The 21,196-nt window shown below is 42.9% G+C and overlaps 1 protein-coding gene across 2 annotated transcripts; it reads left to right on the forward strand.

Annotated features, from left to right (window-relative positions):
• Window positions 1–118: 118 nt before the first annotated feature.
• Window positions 119–20,701, forward strand: cpm (carboxypeptidase M). 2 transcript variants are annotated; one of them, XM_055660005.1, is made up of 9 exons: window positions 119–373; window positions 4,710–4,926; window positions 5,747–5,844; window positions 7,356–7,528; window positions 9,363–9,547; window positions 13,937–14,092; window positions 15,373–15,525; window positions 17,428–17,576; window positions 19,093–20,701. In XM_055660005.1, exons 2-9 carry the CDS (start codon window positions 4,764–4,766, stop codon window positions 19,213–19,215), a joined length of 1,200 nt encoding a protein of 399 aa, XP_055515980.1. In that variant the 5' UTR covers window positions 119–373; window positions 4,710–4,763; the 3' UTR covers window positions 19,216–20,701. The 2 variants fall into 2 exon arrangements, with proteins under 2 accessions (XP_055515980.1, XP_055515979.1); XM_055660004.1 differs by lacking the exon at window positions 119–373 and adding an exon at window positions 4,321–4,619.
• Window positions 20,702–21,196: the final 495 nt, after the last annotated feature.

The following is a 21,196-nucleotide window of genomic DNA, read 5'->3' on the forward strand; positions in this document are numbered from 1 at the left end:
ACCTGTATCCCTTCCGCTGGCTTCGCATTTCACACACCTTCTCTCCTTATCTCATAGCCTTCTTTTCATTTCTGGGCTTTGTCCACCCATCTCCCATTCAAACCCCACTCATCTGTATCCACTCATCACTTGGGGCTTTGTCACGCCTGCACCTCATTTGCAGATTTCTTCCCCTACTCCAATCGGTCTGAAGAAGATTCGGATCCAAAATGTTACCTGTCCATTCATCCACAGTTGCTGACTGACCCGTTGAGTTATGTCAGCACTTTGCATAGATAAAAAAACATCCTGTTTTCCTGCAGACGGTGGAAATCCCCAGAACATCCAGAGGAGGAACAGTTGCTGACGATATGCAGACTAGGCGATTGTGGTGGTAGGTGGTGCAGTGGTAGAGTTGCTGCTTTACAGCGCCAGAGACCCCGGTGTGGTGCTGTCTGTACGGAGTTTGTACGTTCTCCCTGTTACCACATGGGTTTTCTGTAGATGTCCCATTTTTCTCCTACAGTCCAAAGATTTGCAGGTTTGTAGATTAATTGCCTTCTGTTAATTGTAATTTGTCCCTAGCATGTAGGATGGTGCGAGTGTACGGAGTGATCACTGGTCAACATGGACTTGGTGGGCTGAAGGGCCTGTTTCTGAGTTGTATATGTAAAGCTTGTTTTGCCTGTGCTCTGTTCACTGTGGCCATTGGAATCTCTTGGATACCAGCTATTTTAATTCCCCTTTCCCATTGCCACACCGACCTGTGGCGTGTCTGTGCGTGTCCTCCTCTACTGCCAGAGTGAGGCCCAAATAAAGTTTTTCACTGAATCTGGGTACATGTGAGAATAATAAAGCAATATAGATAAAAGTCCGTTTTTCCCCCATCAATAGATTTGGCGATACCCCTGTTATCCAGCCGACCAATACAAATCGTTGCAACAACACTGCTGGGCAGAACATTGGAGATATTTAAAGTGGAGGTAGATACATTTTTGACAGATCAGGAAATTGAGGATTGAAGGGAACTGGCCTAGAAGAGAGGGGCTGAGATATGGGGTGGATCAGCCACGATCACATTGACTGGTGGAGCCAGGTGGCTGCTTCTATTCGTGACTTTCAGTTTGAAGAAGGGTCTCGACCCGAAACGTTACTCATTCCTTCTCTACAGAGATGCAGCCTGGCTGTCCCGCTGAGTTACTCCAACATTTTGTGTCTATTTTCGGTTTAAACCAGCATCTGCAGTTCCTTCCTACACTCCACAACAATATCGACTATTTGTTTGTTGTTTGTACGCAATAGTCAAGGGTGACAATATCTCGACAACTCGATGCACGGAACCGCAGTGATTCTCTTGTCTTTAACCACCTACACTTTTCAACTGATGCAGAACGGGTCACAGTGACCGGGTGCTCGTCGCAGCGGGAAGCTTCCGTGTCCACTTGTACCCAGCACCAAAGATCCTATAGCAGAGCTCTGCTATAAAATCTTTGGCTATCAGTAACCAGCATCCCCGTTGCTATAGTATTTGTAGCCAGCTTCCAGGGTGACCGATGGACACTTGGGCGAGTTTGTTGTGGCTCCCAGGCGGCGCAGTGTTTGCCTCGTTACACAATATTTCACCCTGGCCTTCGCGTCCCTCCAGCTCTCCCCATACACACCGACTTGAGGATTTCCATCAATTCGTATTTGATTCAGATTTCTTACATCTACAGCATTCAATTCAATTATTGACGGTGATTTGATTCCTGTGCTATTGCTATTTGTAATTCATGTTTTAAAGATAAATAATGATCAGAATAAAACAACTAATAGTTGAAGTGTTTAAGAAGGAACTGCAGATGCTGCAAAATCGAAGGTACACAAAAAAGCTTGAGAAACTCAGTGGGCGCAGCAGCATCTATGCCTGCTGCACCCTCTGAGTTTCTCCAGCTTTTTTGTGTACCTTCGATTTTGCAGCATCTGCAGTTCCTTCTTAACATAAAAACATAGAAAATAGGTGCAGGAGTAGGCCATTCGGCCCTTCGAGCCTGTACCGCCATTCAATATGATCATGGCTGATCATCCAACTCAGTATCCTGTACCTGCCTTTAGCCACAAGGGCCAGATCTAACTCCCTCTTAAATATAGCCAATGAACTGGCCTCAACTACCTTCTGTAGCAGAGAATTCCACAGATTCACCACTCTCTGTGTGAAAAATGTTTTTCTCATCTCGGTCCTAAAGGATTTCCCCCTTATCCTTAAACTGTGTGACCCCTTGTCCTGGACTTCCCCAACATCGGGAACAATCTTCCTGCATCTAGCCTGTCCAACCCCTTGAGAATTTTGTAAGTTTCTATAAGATCCCCCCTCAATCTTCTAAACTCTAGCGAGTACAAGCCGAGTCTATCCAGTCTTTAAACACTGGAGGAGCACCTTTAGCCTGGATGGGATTGGCCGTCGTAACTAAGGAACCCGCCTCTATGGAACCCGTCTCTGATTAGTTAATATCACTGTCAATCACATTATGACCCTCCCTCACCGCCGGGAATTCAAACCCGTCCAATCAACTTGTAGTCCCAGCGTGATTGTGACGTCACGCGACGGCGCTGTCGCGTCTCAGCCAACAAGTGCAGTCCCACATGGGGGATGTATCAATCAAAGATTATAAAGGAGCTTTAGTATCTTTGATATCAATACAGTCCGGGGAATGGGGGGAATTGTATTAATGGAGTCCACGCTAGGGCTTGGCCCAGTCCACCCTAGCGCTTCGTGCCAAGAAACGGCTTCATTTAGTTTGTTTACACTTCTTGGAGATCCCAAACAATGTCACCTATGTCACACTCTTGAACTCTATCCATGTTCTCTGCACAGACTGGGTGATTGTTTCGCTGAATACCTTCGCTCAGTCTGCATTGGCCTATGCGCACTCCCGGTTGCCACACTGACCTTTCTGTCCTGGGCCTCCCTCCACTGTCAGAGTGAGACCAAAGCGCAAATTGTAGCAACCAGCACCTCGTATTTCGCTTGGGTAGTTTACACCCCGGCGGTATGAACATTGATTTCTCTATCTTCAAGTAACCCTTGCATAACTTCTCTCTCCATCCCTCCTCAACCCTAGTAACCCTGCTTAGTTTCATTTCTTCACTCGTTAGTTTCACTTATTATCAACTTCGCCACAGCCAACAATGGACCATTGTGGGCTTCACCTTTCCTTGATCATTGTTGCTGACTTTGATTACATACCTTTCAGTCATTTGTTCTTTGTACCTTTCATATCTCTAGTCTCCCTCTCCCCCGACTCTCAGTCTGAAGACCCGAAACGTCACTTATCCCCTGCCCCCCCCCCCCCCCCCCCCTTTACTTTCGGTCCAAAGAAGGGTCTGACCGGAAACTTCACTATTCCTTTTCTCCAGAGATGCTGCCTGACCTGTTGAGTTATTCCAGCATTGTGTGTCTATCATCGGTATAATCCAGCATCTGCAGTTCCTTCCTACACAAAAGTCTTCCTCTATTGGAGGACATTCTTCTGAGTTTTCACAATTTGGATGAAGGATCTGAAACGTTAACTCTTTCCCTCCCCAGATGTTACCTGATCTGCTTTGATTTCTGAGTACATCTGGTGTATACAACTCCCAGTGGTCATTTGTGGCGACATAGGCTAAGCTACTCTTTCGAAGAAAGATAGTCAATGCTGGAGTAACTCAGTGGGCCAGGCAGCTTCTCGGGAGAAAAAGGATAGGTGACATCTGGGGTCGGATACTGCCTGACCCATTTAGTTACTCCAGCAGGACACACAGTGTTGGATTAACTCAACAGATCAGGCAGCATCTCTGGAGAACATGGATAGATGACGTTTCGGGACGAGACCTTCACATTGAGACGGAATCAAGAAATATGGGGAGAAAGCAGGAACGGTGTACTGATTTAGGATGATCAGCCATGATCATGTTGAATGGTGGTGCTGTCTCGAAGGGCCGAATGACCTAATTATGTTTCTGCGAGTCGGAAGAAGGTTCTCCACCCGAAAAAACACCTTTCCATGTTCTCCAGAGATCCTACCTGACCCGTTGAGCTACTCCAGCACTTTGTGTCCTTTTGTGTATTAACCAGCATCTGCAATTCTTTGTTTCTGAGTTACTCCAGCACTTTGATTCTTTTTTGTTTGCAGACCAGCACCTGCAGTCTCTTGTTTCTATTCGTTTGAAGATTCCACTAACGTTAATATTCCCACTACGTTTCCCCTCCTTCTTTGTGTTTAGGGGTCAGACTGCGTCGGAACAAACCCTCAGCTTGGAATCTTTCCCCCGGCAACATTGTGAGATTTCGCTTTAATGACCTCACGGACGTGGACAATGGACTGTTGGTTTAGACTAGAGTCTTGTTCGCAGTCCACACGCGAGCGGCGAAACCTCGAAACCCCGGGCCCGGCGGAAGGAGAATGGTCTCATTTATTTTAAATATATGAATACCCGGAATGATGTTACTCAGAAGTCTGTAGACGGCTAGTCTCTAACCAAAGCCTTTAAAGTAAAAATGTGAAGGACGCGACTCCACTACAAGTCCAACTATATATATTTCCTCGATGATTACTAGAATAAGGAGGCATTTCATACCTGTACAGTCCATTTAAATGCCGGCGACATTAAATTATAGACAGGTGAATTCAGGAAGTTTGAAGAAGTATTTTAGGAAGCTATATGGAAACGGAAAAATAAATGGAACTAAAACATACCCTCCTTTCTTACAGGCAGTGTTCGGCCCTGGTCTTGCATTAGTGCCTTCCAGACCACAAGCATGTTGGATGTATGTAGTCTGCTGCCTGTTATTTATGTGTCACCGATACTCTCACGCTAGTTTGGACTTCAAGTACCATCGCACGGATTTTCTGGAGACGTTTCTGAAAGACGTGCATGCGAATTTTTCAAGTATCACTCATCTTTACTCCATCGGAAAGTCTGTGGAAGGTGGAGCATGCATTTTACCTAGTGAGATGTATGGATGCTGAAGGCTAGTCAATGGGACCAGCTGAAAGACAATTAATCTGGTGACACTGGGTAACTGATCAGTAGAACACGGGGTTTCAGTACAGTATGCACATTTTCAAGGTGATGACACCTAGACATTTACATTCATATTAGGTGTCAAAATACTGTTTCATACAGGGAAAATTCTGCTACCTATTAGAGTCACGAGGTCATAGAGTGATACAGTGTGGAAACAGGCCCTTCGGCCCAACTTGCCCACACTGGCCAACGTGTCCCAGCTACACTCGTCTTTATCCCTCCAAACCTCTTCTATCCGTGTACCTGCCTAACTGTTTCTTAAATGTTGGGATAGTCCCTGTCTCAGCTACCTCCTCTGGCAGCTTGTTCCATACACCCACCACCCTTTGTGTGAAAAAGTTACCCCTCAGATTCCTATTAAATCTTTTCCCCTTCACCTTAAACCTATGTCCTCTGGTCCTCGATTCATCTACTCTGGGCAAGAGGCTCTGTGCATCGACCCAATCTATTCCTCTCATGATTTTACACACGTCTATAAGATCACCATTCATCCTCCTATGCTCTAAGGAATAGAATCCCAGCCTACTCAACCTCTCCCTAAGCTCAGACCCACTAGTTCTAGCAACATCCCCATTCACAGGTTATTCTTAGTTGAAAGGGTGGAATGTAATTTTGTATTCAGGTTATATTTTAAATCTTACTTTGCTTTTGCAGTTCAATGTCAGATAAAATTCCCTGATTAGATCACTTTTATTTGTCTGCCTCAATTCTTGTCCATTAGGACGGGAATTGTCGGTTATTGTAATTGGAGAAACGCCTAATGAACATCGAATTGGGATTCCTGAGGTAAAATACATCGGAAACATCCACGGAAACGAGGTATTTCATATTGAATGAGGTGGTATATCTGCAAACTGAGGGAGGATGCACTGGCTCTGCATTCCTTCCACCAGCAGTATCTGCTCTATCGAGACCCTTTACCATATTAGGTCACCTCTGTGCTTCTAAGGAAAATATTTGGTTTACAATGAATGTATTTGGGAAATTTGAATGTATTTGGGAACAATGAAGCCTACTTGGATGGATCTTAACTTCCAAGGAAACTTCCTTTTGGATCAGAGCCGAATAACACCTGAATATCAAAATTGGAGTAAATTACATAGAACATACAGAAGACAGGAACAGGCCCATCAGCCCACCATGACTGTGCCAAGACCAACCCTTATCACCCGCACATAATCCACATCCCTCTATTCCCTGCATCTCTATATACTTACCCAAAAGTCTCTTAAACTTTCATAACTGGCTCCACCATCAGTGAATCCCAGGCACTCACAACCCTCTGTGTAAAACACTTGCCCCATATATCTCCTTTAAACTTTGCCTCACTCACCTTTAAAGCTATACCCCCAAGTAGTTGTTTTTCATCCGGGGAAAAGAGTTCTTTCAGGTGTCTACATAAGTGTGTCCAACCCCTGTAACTAATAACCCTCTAATCCTGACGTCATTCTGGTAGAAACATAGAAAGTAGGTGCGAGAGCAGACCACCAGGTCCATCGAGCCCGCACCGCCATTCGCTCATGGTAAACCTCCTCTACATCCTGTAGTGACCAGAACTGCACACAATATTCCAAATGCAGCCTAATCAATGTCCTATAAAGCTGTATCATGACTCTTGTATCTTACTAACATCCACGTAGACAGCATCCACTGCCCTAACCTCATCAATCACCTTCATCACCTCCTCAAAAAACTCGATCAAGTTAGTAAGACATGACCTGCTGGCTACAAATCCATGCTTACTGTCAGTAATTGACCCATTCTTGTCCAAATAGGAGTAAATCCTACCCTGAAAAATCCTTTCCATAACATTGGCAGCACTTTAAGTGTAAGGGTTTGTGTTTGTTGTTGAATCTTAGGATTATTATGACACCAAATGCTATAAAGTCTTCCTGCAAGGTCAGTGATGTACAATCACTTTTTGAAATTTATATAAATTCTAGGGCACTGGGATGGGAATTGTTGGCTCAACCGATAGACATGTTGGCTCCAGGTTGAGCAATTCCATTATTCCTATTCCCTATTTTGCAAATAATTATTTCTCAAGCACTTATCTAATTTCCTAATTTCCTTCTAGAAGGTAAAGCAAAACAGGTTAATAAACCCTTGGCCGGTTACACCTTTGTACCTGATATCTGATGTAAAATATCGCTGGTTTACTATGAGAACAACATAGTGAAAGTAAGACTTTGTGAGTTTGGAGCAACCATGGTAGCTCAGTACTCACTTTAATGAAAATCGGAAAAAGGAAATAGTTATCAGCCTTGGGACTGACATTGGAACTCGGGGAAATGTTGCTTTTCTATTGCTTAACGCTCTGATTTGTGCAGCCTGTAAGTAGGGAGATTCTGCTTCACTTGATCGAATACCTCGTCTCAAGCTATCAAACTGATACAAACATCACCGACCTGATCAATAGCATGCGGATCCACATCCTACCCTCGATGAACCCAGATGGGTTCGAAATTTCGCGAGTTGGTAAATGCAGTGGCACTCACGGACGGTAAGGTTTTATTCAATGCTCTGGCAGCTTTATTCCTAGAGCTTATTTATTATTTCTCATATTCAGACTCCATACAGTCAAAAAAATCAACAAGGTGGTGAGAGGTTTGTCTACATATCAGCGGGTTTATGTTTTATGTCCTGATATTTTTTGATTCAGTGAAATTTTGCAAATTAAATAGATTTACTGAACAAATTATGGGCTTCCTTTGACATTAAGTTTTGAAAGTGTGCCCATGGTTATTGTTTCAGAATAGACACACGGGACGGCATGCGCTAGTTTAGAAAAAAAAGAACACAAAGTGCTGGAGTAATCCAGTGGATCGGGCAGCATCTCTAGAGAACATGCATAGGCGATGATTCAGGTTGGGACCTTTCTTTAGTCTGATGGAAAGTCCCAACCCGAAATGTCACCTATTCACATCCTCCAGAGATGCTGCCTGACCTTGAGTTCTTCCCTCACATTGCTTCCACTCTCAGAGGCACGGTAACCATTGCAATACGGCTAAGTGGACATGTCCATAACTAAACAATTTAAAGGCTTTGAGAAAGATGAAATATTATGAAGGCAGTGCAGGGAGGGTTTACTCGATTGATTCCACGTGTCTAACAAGGAAAGGTCTAGATGAATATGAGGCGACTATTGAAAACATATAAATTAGTGAAAGTACTTGATGGAGATAGATACTGAGGGAATGTCCAGAACTATGGGCCATAATCTCAAGATCATGGAAACAGCCATTTAAGACAGAGGGGAGGAGGAATTTTATCTCTCAAATGAATTGTAAATTTTTGGAATAAGGTGTTTATGGCCACTGGAATCAGAAATAGAAATAAAACTATAGATTTTAGGGGAATGGAGGATTGTGGAGAACAAGCAGGAAAATGGAGTAACAGATCAACAAAGACTTCATTGAGTGGTGGAGCAGTCTCCTGGGCTGTTTGGTTATTATTTAGTTCAATATCTTATGTTATTTTATGATAGAGTGTAACAGGTAAGCATATCAATTATTACATTGAGGATTGCAGTCAGGACATTTAGCTATTTTGATGGGTTGTGTATTGAGGAATCCATTATATTTTTCTCCCACATTATCTCACACCATTGACTTTTCTGTCAATCGGTTTGTTTTTGATTCTGAGAGGTAACATTAAATGTGAGTGTTGATTTGTCTTGAACTCTGTATCTGAGTAAAAGTGCCCTGAGAAATTCTGATTGTAAGTTCGCTCCACAACACATTTGTTCCGATGAATGTTTACTGATTACGTGTAGTCTTCATGCATCGCACCATCTCTGGAGAACATGGATGGTGAGGTTTCGGATCGGGACTTTTCTTCAGACTTCTTCAAGTCTGAAGAGGGTCTCGATCCGAAACCTTGTCAAATATAACTGAGAAAGGGCTAGTATTTTTCTATGGTACAGTGTTTTCTATGTTACATGGTACAGTGATCAGCTGATGTTACATTCACCAAAGTACATATTACCAATTTCCTTTCCTGTGTAGCAAATTAAATTGGTTTGAGTTCACAGGGTAAAGATGGGTTTCTTTACCCTGTGAACAGTGACAGTGAGGAAATACAATAAATAGTGAATAAAGTGACCTTGTGATTGATGAGTCTATTCACTTTTATTGTGGAACAAAACTGAATGTTCTAAAACAAGGTGTTTAACCATACCTGATTGTGAATTAGCTCTATATAGCACAGTATCTTTGAAATATCTTTCACCCCTTTTTTTCTCTCCAGATGCAGATATAATAATATATCTGTAAATATAAATGTGTAGATAAGTCTGGGAAAAGCAATTCAATCTCTGTATTTTGTGCATTTTGCAGATATAATGCTAATAATACAGATTTAAACCGAAATTTTCCTGAACCTTTTGGAGGAAGATTTTCACCTTTTGAACCAGAAACAGAGGCAGTGATACGATGGATACACAGTGAACCATTTGTGTTGTCTGCTAGTTTTCATGGAGGAGCTGTACTGACAGCTTATCCCTATGATAATAACAATCAAGGTACATTTTTCAGATTTAAAGAGTTTGAGTTGGTAACCTGTGTCCTCTAGAGCACAGTATGCAATTTGCCTTGGATTCTTCACATGATTTTGATTCTGAAATCCTGCCTTGTGAAAAGTAGCCTGTCCCACTTAGGAAACCCGAACGGAAACCTCTGGAGACTTCGCGCCCCACCTAAGGTTTCCGTGCGGTTCCCGGGGGTTCCCGGAGGTTTTTGTCAGTCTCCCTACCTGCTTCCACTACCTGCAACCTCCGGCAACCACCTGCAACCTCCGGGAACCACACGGAAACCTTGGGTGGGACGCAAAGTCTCCAGAGGTTTCCATTCAGGTTTCCTAAGTGGGACAGGGGCATAACTTGGATTTAATGTGTTTGTTCCCAGTTATTTGTTTTTAGCCTATAATGGGATGTATGCATCACTGGTATTTGTCACTCTGGAGAAGATGGTGGCTGGTGAACCACCTTCTTGAAATATTGCAGTCCATTTCCTGAAAGTGCTTGGGCTTGGAGTTCCAAGATTCTACCACAACAATATGGTGATATATTTCCATGGGGGCGAGGAGGGGGGGGGGGAGGAGTGGGGGAAGGGATGTTACTTCACCTTAAACACCTACTGTCCTCATCACATGGGTTTGGGAGAGGCAGAAACTTTGGGAAATTACTGCTGTGCATTTTCAAAATGGCACAAATGTCTGCCATTGGTTTAGTTACATTTATTTGAGCTAGGAAATGCGCACTAGCTGGAAACAAACACCGATCCCCACATATCAATACCAATTGATAGAGCAAGCAATTTATACGCTCCTGCAGTGAACATAGTTTCAGGCACTAGTAAACTGAATTATTAGTGGTATAATGTGAGGCATTGTACAATGTGCAACAGCCAAAATGCTATCAATATGAATGGATAAACAGTGAAAGCTGAATGGGTTAACCCTGTGTGTGTAGGTAGAAGATTCCTATGTGCACAGCATCTTCCAGCAAACACTCTGCATTGATCTGCAGGTCACTGCCTCACCACGTGAAAGGCTTAAGCTTATTGCGGCATTGTAGGTCGTGAATGAGCTAATTACAATGGGATGGGAATCACGCCCCTTTGCTGCGTGGAAGGAGCAGTCTAGGAGCTCATTTAAAGAACCTGAATGATAAAACAAACCGAGACAACTTTTGCACCTGAGGCAAGTTTGCTGTAAGCAGTGACAATAATGATGGGATGCTATAAGAAGCACTTTTAATAACCTGAGGGGCCCTATGGGTAAAAGAACAGATCCAAACACCAACCTGCTGCCCAAAGTCCCTTGGCAAAGCTGAATACTCTAACATGGGCATTTGAAAAGGAGACTGTCAGTTTCTCTGATGTTGAAGCCATGCATAACTTGGCAGTGAAAAGAGTGCAGACGGTGATGAATCACCACGGGATACCCAGCAGAGGAAGCCAGAGATAACAACCTTCTGTACACGGAAGGAAAAGCTGACAGTGCCAAGAGAGGATTGTAAGATTTTTGTGGATGTGCTGATCAGGAGCCTGAATGAAAGGCTTGATCCTGTGTCAATTCTGAACAGTTTGGGTAATTTTGAATTCCTGTTCAGAAGCTGTCTCACATCTAACTAAGCCTAGACCCCAGTGACACACACAGCAGAATGTCCAAAATGAACATCAATTTTTGTTTGCAGCTGACATTCCACTGATCACAATGTCGCTGGACTGCTTGAAGTTTTGCTTGACTTGGAGCTGACAGTCTCTGTGAAGATCCCATAATGGCTGGCAAAGTGTGTTGAAAAAAATATATCCTCATGTTAACAAACCAGCAAGAGACGGGAAAAGCAAGTGCCAGCAACATTGTGAATGTAGCCGTGACACTTCACAAAGCAATCCGATTTCTCAAATTCTAAAAGCAAGAAAAGAGACAATTTGTCCAGCCATGAAGAGTTGCTGATTTTTGCGTGACTTTGGGGCGGAGGACAAAGGTGCTACAGATCTGGCAATAAACATTTGTTTAAAATTCAGTAGCAAATCTAAAATAGAATTGTGGAACAACACAGCCCAGAATGAGGCCATGTGGCCCATTGTAACTACGTCCCCTCCTCGATCCTGTTGGAATTACATTTCACTCTTTCGTTCTAAACCATCCTCTGTTGTTCCTTCACCATTGTCCTGGAATTTCTTAGTCTAACATTACTGTGGGGGCAACTTCATCTCTAAGACTATAACAGTTCAAGAAGGTGGCTGACCACCAACTCAAGGGCAGAGAGGGATGAGGGGTAAATGTCAGTGTCAGTCCTGCCTCTTTTCCATGAATGAATTAGGAAAAACAATCTTCCTCGCCTACTCGCATTGCAGATTAATCTGTTAAATGATCCCATTTACCTGCACAAACTCCCTGTTATGGTGCCTGATTCAGCTGCCCTTGTCCAACGGTGGGACCAAGATAGTGCTCATTGACTGTATCTGTGGTTTATCTATTTGTTGTGATATTGGAAAGACAATATGTGTTGTGTAAGAACCAAGTAGGGGACTGTAGAGGAGAGGGAGAGAACAGGAAGGGGAGTGAGGCAAGTAGATTGAGGGAACAGAAGGAGAAAGGGTGGAGGTGGGGGCACAGGAAGGAGTTTCAGGCAGGAAGGTGTGCAAATCTGAGAAGTGTGAGAAGTGTTGCAGCTGCAGTATGTGCAGATATCCAACTGTCTTGGACCTCATTGCCATTCTGAACCTTCTGAATGTTGTAGTCGGCAGGGCAGTACTCTGCATGTCGCCAACTTGGACAATTTTACATTTTTATCAAGCCAATTAACCTACAAGCCAATTAACCTACAAACCTGCATGTCTTTGGAGTGTGGGAGGAAACCGAAGATCTCGGGGAAAACCCACGCAGATCACGTGGAGAACGTACAAACTCCATACAGACAGCACCCGTAGTCGGGATCGAACCCGGGACCCTGGCGCTGCATTTTGCTGTAAGGCAGCAACTCTACCGCTGTGCCACCGTGACTGCCATTGGAATAAGACCTCAAGACTGTTGTGGTAGTTGGTGTGCAAAGGCCACTTCAATCTAGTACACTCATTTCCAGCTCTTTACTTTAATGGAAGCAAGTCATTCTCAATGCTATGGGATTGTCACTCACTCACTCACTCACTCACTCACTCACTCACTCACTCACTCACTCACTCACTCACTCACTCACTCACTCACTCACTCACTCACTCACTCACTCACTCACTCACTCACTCACTCACTCACTCACTCACCAAATATTCCTAACATCCTTAATGTGGGGCAATGTCTTTGTGTTTCATGTTCTTGAATCTTAATCTTTGATCTTCATCCAATGGTCAAACGCCAGCATTCTCACTAATGATGATTGAGTGTTTGAACCATTGCAGATTTACATCTAGCCTTCATAATATACCATTATCATGTTCTGGATAACAATTGTTATTCTCTTTTCTCCCCTCTCTCAGTCATTCCCTCTTCGCCCCTTCTCCATTGGGTGGAAGATACAAAAGCTAGAAAGCACTCACCAGCTGATTCCCCCCCCCCCCCCCCCCCCCCCCCCCCCCACCCCCCCCCCCCCCCCCCTCCCCCCCACCCCCCCCCCCCCCCCCCCCCCCCCCCCCCCCCCCGCCGCTGTTACCAGGTTGCTGATTAGGTATCTCTTATTAGGCACCTGAACTATCTCTGACACCTCTTTCCCCTTTCTTGATTTCTCTGTCTCCATCACAGGAGACAGACTCACTTCTAGGTCTCTCTCCCCTTCAAACAGTCTGAAGAAGGGTCCTGACCCAAAATGTCACCTATTAATTTTCTCCAGAGATGCTGCCGAACCCACTGAATTACTCCAGCATTTTGTGCCTATCTTAGGCATCTCATGCTCGGGATAATTCCTGATCTTCCAATCTACCCCATTGCTGTTCTTGAACTTTTTTATCTGCACTTTGTCTGTAGCTGTAACACTATATTCTGCATTCTGTTTATCTTCTTTGTTTGCACTACCTGATGCTCGCACATATGACATGATTTGCCTGGATAATATGCAAAACATTATGTTTAATTGTATCTTGGTACATTTACAAGAATTACCCAATAACCAATAATTGGTACACTATGGCCAACATAGATCAATTAGTCCAATAGCCTTAAATTTTCTTTGATAGAGACTATCCGATTGAAATGAGTTTGAGCTTGGTCCGATTGGAAGGTTTTATTAGTTCAGCCCTTTTGTGCCGTTGAGTAACTTTTTGACTTCGCTTTGATGTTTTGAGCCCAAAAACATTTTGTGTTTATTGTTTGTTGTGTTGTTTTTTTTGGCAAAATCCTGTTTCCTTTCCTGAGTTTTATTTTCACTATGAAATGAATGTTAAGTAGCATTTCTGTTCATTATTCTTCGCAGGTAGCACCAACTACAGCCGGAGTCCGGATGATGACGTATTTAAATATTTGGCAAAAACATACTCCTTTAACCACAAAACCATGTACAAAGGAAATCTGTGCAAGATGAAATTCTTAGATGGTGTGACAAATGGAGCCAAGTGGTACAGCATAGCAGGCAAGACATTTACACAGAATGCCAATTCACAGCTCGGTCATGGAACATGCTGTTCACTTGTTGCAACTTTCTGACTATTTACCATCATGGGATTTGGAGAGTTTACAGTTTGTCATAAGGCATTATGAATTAGCACATCTTTTGAATCATACCACAGATTGTTGGAGTTAGGGAACGGGGATACATGGTCTTTAGAAAGCCAGTATCAATCATGAAGACCAGAAAAAGAATTGGTGTTTATACAGCCATTAGCTTACTGAAGGATTTTAGAAAGCAAATCTGTTCTGGCTTATATTGAATTTCATTTTATAGAATCTGAGTTGACATTACTACCTTCCAGAATGGCCTAACTAGTCACTCAGTTCAAGGAGAAATAGGATAGGCAATAAATGCTGGTGTTGTCAGTGACCTCCCCATGAATAAGACAAAGGTGTTTATGGCCACTGGAATTATAAAAAGCAAAACCAATTTTCAAAGGTACATTAGTTATGTTATTCATTATTTATTCGTTATTTATATTATTTCTGCTTTCAACTTCAGATTTTATTTCTCCCCCTAGCTTTGTGGCATCTAGGTGCTATTGATCTGTGCTAACACAGACTTGGAGATATACCTACCTATCGTTTCTGTAACCGTGCAGCAATTATGGAGACGGTCTCTGGGTGTTTCATGTTCTCATTTCCCTGCCCTTTGACAGAATACTTGGCCAAGATCCTGAACTCACTGATGCATGGTTACAACATGAATCCCATTAATGTCATTCCACCCACCCATTATTACCCCTGGACTTCCAGTATCTTGGTTAAAACCTGTCATGAAGCCCAGCGCCGCTAATTTGGTGCTTGAATACTGAACAAGAATTATTAGTGAACTGATGATTCAATTATGAAAATGATACATTGTTAGGGTGAGATGAAGCAAGGTCTTTTTATGTGTTTTATTATGTGGTTCTAAGGACGGTTTTTGTACTAGAAGCATTTGTTGCCAGCTCATGAATCTTATACACTGACCAAGGCAACAATGAACATGGAATACAATGAGCTGGTGCTTAGAGAGTCAAAGAGTTCAAGATCATACCCTCATAACAAATGTCTCTGTTAAAAAAATGCTTCTTGATGCGTTAACAGTCAGTTACTTTCCAGCTAATCTTGTTTTATAATCTACCTGAATATCTGGTTCAGATATAAAAAGGACCATGTTGTAAAGCAAATTGTGTGTGAAGATTTATTTGTGCTGACTTCAAGTATGTGAGCCTGACAGTTTTCAATATCTGTCACTAGGTGGAATGCAAGACTACAATTACGTGTGGGGGCAGTGCTTCGAGGTGACAGTAGAGCTGTCTTGTTGCAAGTATCCACCGGCTGCACAACTACCACACTTCTGGGATCAGAACAAAGCATCACTCATCGCCTTGCTCAAGCAAGCCCATCTGGGTACACGCTCGCCGTGACACTATCATCTCAAAGGCTTTTGAGAGCAGTTTATTGAACACTGACTCTTGTTAATGTTTTCCAATGGGAAATTCCCCGATTTTTTGTTGTGTTCAGGGAGAACAGAGTGTGAAATTGTGGCGGATGTGCCTACGATTGTTGTGATTACACTGCCTGCCGGTGAACATGGGTGAGGATGGAAAATGACACAGCTGATAAAGCTGCTGCCTCACAGCGCCAGAGACCTGGGTTCAATCCTGACCTGGGTGGTGTCTGTATGGAGTTTGTATGCTCGCCCTGTCGCCATGTAGGTTTTTCTCTGGATGCTCCAGTTTCCTCCCACATCCCAAAGACGTGCGGGTTTGTAGGTTACTTGGCCTCTGTAAATTGCCCCAGGTATGTAGGCAGTGGATGCGAATGTTGGATAACATAGAACTATTGTGAACGGGTGATCGATGGTCGGCATGGACTTGGTGGGCTGAAGGGTTGTTTTCATGCTGTATCTCTAAACTTAACATCAGTTAAGATAGCACATTAATGCATTAAAGCAGCTCATGGTGCTGCGAAGGGACTGGGTCAGATCTAGTCTCCGTGATCTTCCACGAATGCTGATATTTAGAAATCAATCAGCCTCATCTTGTATGAAAATGTTTTGTGCAGGTAATGCTTTGTAGGCAGGGAGTAAATAAGAAACCAACCCCAGGAACTAGAACTAATGAGGAGCTGGCGCTGCTGTGGATTTTACTGCACAAATATAAATTGAGTGCATCTTACATGAGGGGCCATTGATCAGCCTATAATTATTGGTGTAAAAATAAAACCAGAGCACAACAAAAACCTCTGCGTGAAACTGCAGGTGTAAAGCAACAAGTTTGTGGTATTTGTGTAACACTCCAGCTAACATAATCTGAATAGTGTGCGCAATCTGAATAGTCTGCCAAGTAATAAACATAAGATAGACACAAAATGCTGGAATAACTCAGCGGGAGGCAGCACCTCTGGAGAAAAGGAATGGGTGATGTTTCGGGTGGAGATTTCAGGTGGAGATACTGGCTATATTTAAGAGGGAGTTAGATGTGGCCCTTGTGGCTTAAGGGTTCATGGGGTATGGAGAGAAGGCAGGTACAGGATACTGAGTTGGATGATCAGCCATGATCATATTGAATGGCGGTGCAAGCTTGAGGGGCCGATGGCCTGCTCCTGCACCTATTTTCTATGTTTCTATGTTTCTATGACCCTTCTTCAAACTAATAAACATAGACAGATTGGTGGGTTACATGAATTCTAACATAGTCAATACCAAATGCTTTCATTTAAAAATAAATTTTTTAATTATATTTTTTAATAGATTAAGTTAATTTGGCAACTTCACTAGTTTACATTTCAATTAGAGACCCTTCTATCCGTAATACTACTCTTGGTTATTAAAATAGCAAGAACTATAGATGCTGGAAATCTTAAATAGAAGCCGTATCAGCTGGAAATGCGCAGCAGCTCAGGAAATAACTGCGTAGAGAAAAATCAGTGTTTCAGTTCTGTACATTTTCATCAGAAAGATTATTGGCCTGCAGTGTTCCAGAAATGTATTTTACAGAGGTTAATGTCCCAGTATGGAGGGAAAAACAACACCTATAGAAAGTTATAATCAGCTTGGTTCAATTTGGATAATATGATAATTTGTTATCAATATTTCTGTCACTTTCAGAACAGAATAATGTACAGTTGTAGAGATCATCTGTTCCACAAACATCTTCTGTAGGCGTGTGAGAGCATCGGCTGAGAATATAAGAATCAGAAATCAGAACCACTCATTTTGATGGTTGACCCGATTGACTTCAAATTGAAACAGTGATGTTTAGAATGCTTCAATACATGAAAAGTAATTTATACACCTTCACCTTTCAGGAATAAAGGGCAGAGTTCTGGATCAAGATAACAGCCCTGTTTCCAAAGCAATTGTAAATGTATTTGGCAGGAAGAATCTCATCCCATTTCAAACCAGTAAACTGGGAGAATATTATAGACTTCTGGTACCTGGGGAGTACACACTTATGGTAAGGGTTTATATTCAAGTTTCCACTCATTAATCAGGAATTGTTGGGGGGGAGGGCGTGGGGGGCAGGGGGGGGGGGGGGGGGGGATATATTTAATTTAAAAGTTATCCCTACCTCCGTTTTTAAAACAATGTTTTGTTTATGACTGAGTTGTTTGGCTACAAATTGTATTAAGGTGTAGGAGGACTGAATGTTAAGGATAGATTGATACTCCTTCTTTTGGCAAAAACCTTGCATTTAAGGACAACCTGCTTTCACTATGGTGAGGAATGACAGATGTGATCGCTTTTGCATGTGGGCATACATACAGTATTGACTGAGCAAGGCTTTAGTCTAGTTACAAGGTGGTCAAAGATGATTCGAGATCAGTCTGCTGTATGTGTTCATGCATACACGTACATGGGCCCAGAGACAGGCAGCTGCACATCCTCTAACTACATGTAGACTCGGTCACCAACACATATACTGATTCCCTAATCCTTCCCTCACCCACCTTACTCTCTAACCCTCCTTCCTCCTGACTTGAATCAACTGCACTCTAAACCACTACACAAAGCTGGTAGTGAGGAGATTTTGGAAACCGCCTATGTTTTAGCGTAAACTATCTATCAGACACAGGAGGAGGGCAGTCAGTCTCTGCCTCCTTTGTCACTCAATAAGACGTTGGCTGAGCTTTCACTGCAGTGGCTTTCTTACACTGACCCCACATCTCTAATTTACTATCGATCGCTGCTCTTGAATGCATTCAACAAACTGAATCCCCACATGCTCTCCTAGGTGAAGGAATTCCTAGAGCAAAAAAACTGGTGAAACTCAGCAGGTCAGGCAGCATGTGTGGGGACAATGGAATAGTTGATATTTTAGGTTGAGGCCCTGCTACAGAGCTGAGGTTATAGAAGGGAAATAGTCATTATAGGGATAGAGGGGTGGAGGTAAGGACGGAGTTGAGAAATGATCAGTAGAACAAGGTAAGGAGGTAGATGATGGCCAGATGTAATTCGGTGGGGGAAGGGAGGAGTGGTGAAAGTGGCCAAGGCTGGGAGGTGATGAGTGGAGACTACAGAGGACTGCAGATTGTACAGTCTGAAATAAAAGGAAGCTGATGAGTGGAACCAGAGAAGGGAGGGAGGTTACACAAAAAAGCTGGAGAAACTCAGCGGGTGCAGCAGCATCTATGGAGCGAAGGAAATAGGCAACGTTTCGAGCCGAAACCCTTCTTCAGACGTTTCGGCCCGAAACTGCTGCACCCGCTGAGTTTCTCTAGCTTTTTAGATGCTGCTGCACCCGCTGAGTTTCTCCAGCTTTTTTGTGTAACCTTCGATTCTCCAGCATCTGCAGTTCCTTCTTAAACAGAGAAGGGAGGGATGTGGGCAGATGTGAACAGTAGAGGAATGGAGGTGAAAGAGGCCCAAATATAGTTTGATAATCAAACTTTTTAAATCCATACGTTGAGATTTGAGTAACTTTACCTGACTAATCCGCAGTGAATTATCATCATTGATTTTTTTCTCGGCAGGTTGAAGCCAAAGGTTTTAAACCTATGAACAAGACAGTGGATGTGTTTGATGGAACAAGCTCAAGCTCAGCTGTTGTTTCTGACTTTATACTTACAAAACTTGATGAAAGTCAACAAACCTGATCTATTGTAGAACATAGATTTAAGTTAGTGCTGAGAGATCTTAAAAAGTTCTAATGCTTCACAACTGCTGAGTTGGATCTGGGTCTCTAACATGAGAAAGAAGCAAAGAAAAAAAGGAAACAATCTGCTAAACCTGGCAAAATGTAACTTAGAATAAAGTGATCATTTCTTCCTCGATTAAACAGAGAATATTTAGATACAAATGTGAGAATTCTATAACCATGCAGGTGTATACATAACGTTTCAAGGCATTACCACCCCTTGTTAATCAAATTTTACAATATAATCAAAATTAAACAAAGTCAAATTTTAATAAAAGTGTTCTGAATCATTTTTCGTGGTACAGGGTACTTGCTTTACTGCAATTGGTCAAGTGCTTGAATTTATTTTTTAAAATCAATATTACTGTCATTGCTCACTGTGATGTCAAGTCTGCTCATGGTCTCCAGAGATGCTGCCTGATCTGCTGAGTTGCTCCTGCACTTTGTGTCTTATTGGCTTCACAAAGCTCTGTAATCGTGACCATTGATGGATAATATAATCTTGATGGTCAGTGGGCCAGCCCTTGCATTTTTGTTGACTACTGTCAATTCCAAGGTTATGAAAGGGTTCCAGTCCTGAGAACAGTTCATAGCCCAAATTTTTCCTAAATTGTAAATGAACAAAACAATGCGTGGCAGAGGATCACAGAAACAGCTTGGGTGGAGGGGAGAGCGAGCAGGCATGGGGAGAGTGGTCGCCAGCCAGTCTCACTGACTCGTTGTGAGTGAGTGATTGCTACTGCTCAGCACTGCCAGCTCTGCTCAGCTTCATCCTTCCTTTGATTGCTGTGGCTCGTTCATTTGTACAGGTGTCCATAAATTGGGCATTTGAAACTGGGCAGGGCCTATATCTGGGATTAGGTAACACTATCACAAAATTTGCAGAACCTCTTAACACATTTCTGGGCTAGAATTCTAAAATACTTTAGTATGTGAAGCCACCTGGAAACCCCAAAAATAAATGCATCTCCTTAAAAATGAAACTGAATATGTCCGAATACCACAAATCAACAATAATAATAAAACAAAGAATTATAGATGCTGGAATCTTAAGCAAAAAACAGAAAAGTGCTGGAGTAGCTCAGCAGGTCAGGCAGCATCTCGAGATCATGGACATGCAACGTTTCGGATTGAGACCCTTCATGCCTTACTCTGGCTTCACATATCTTGCTTTTCTGCCCCTTCTCTCACAGCCTTTTGTCTGCTTTTCATCTCTGGCCGTTGTCTACGTGTCTATTAAAACCCCTCACTTGTATGTATCCATTTATGCCTGGTTTTGTCCTGTCTTCACTTCTTTTCTGGCTTTCTCCCCCGTACTACAATCAGTCTGAACAAGGGTCCCGACCCGAAACGTCACTCATCCACGTCCTGCAGTGATGCTGTCCAATTTGCTGAGTTACTGCAGCAGTTTGTGACAATAACAACTTGTATTTAAATAGCACACAATGCCCTGGGCCACCTCGCAAGGGCATTACCAAACAAAATTGACACTGAGCCACATGAGGAGATATGTTGTTAGATGGTTGCTGCGACTCAATAGTCGTAGCATTTTGAGGACCGTGATTCTATGACTATGATTACTTTAAAGGAGAGCGAATGTGAAAGGATTCCAGAGCACAGGGATTCTTCCTGCTGTAGTCACTGCTGCACTGGGAATGCAATGAAGATTGCAGATGGTTATTAGGCCAGATATGGAGTTGTGAAGAAGTCTCAGAAGAATTATAGGACTGGATACATTTACAGAGATGTAGAGGTATAGGTGAAAGTTATGGAGGCATCTGAAAACAAGGATCAGAATTTAAAAAACGAGGCAGTGCTTGACCAAGAGTTGGGGCTAGAGCTCAATAGACACTGGTGGGTGAACTGATCATGGTGCCAGTTAGGGCAGGGGCAATATATTTTTAGATTACTAGAAGGTAAGGGGAGACATGCTGGCGAAG

The sequence above is a fragment of the Leucoraja erinacea genome, chromosome 31 (assembly GCF_028641065.1).
Source record: "Leucoraja erinacea ecotype New England chromosome 31, Leri_hhj_1, whole genome shotgun sequence".
Taxonomy (NCBI): domain Eukaryota; kingdom Metazoa; phylum Chordata; class Chondrichthyes; order Rajiformes; family Rajidae; genus Leucoraja; species Leucoraja erinaceus.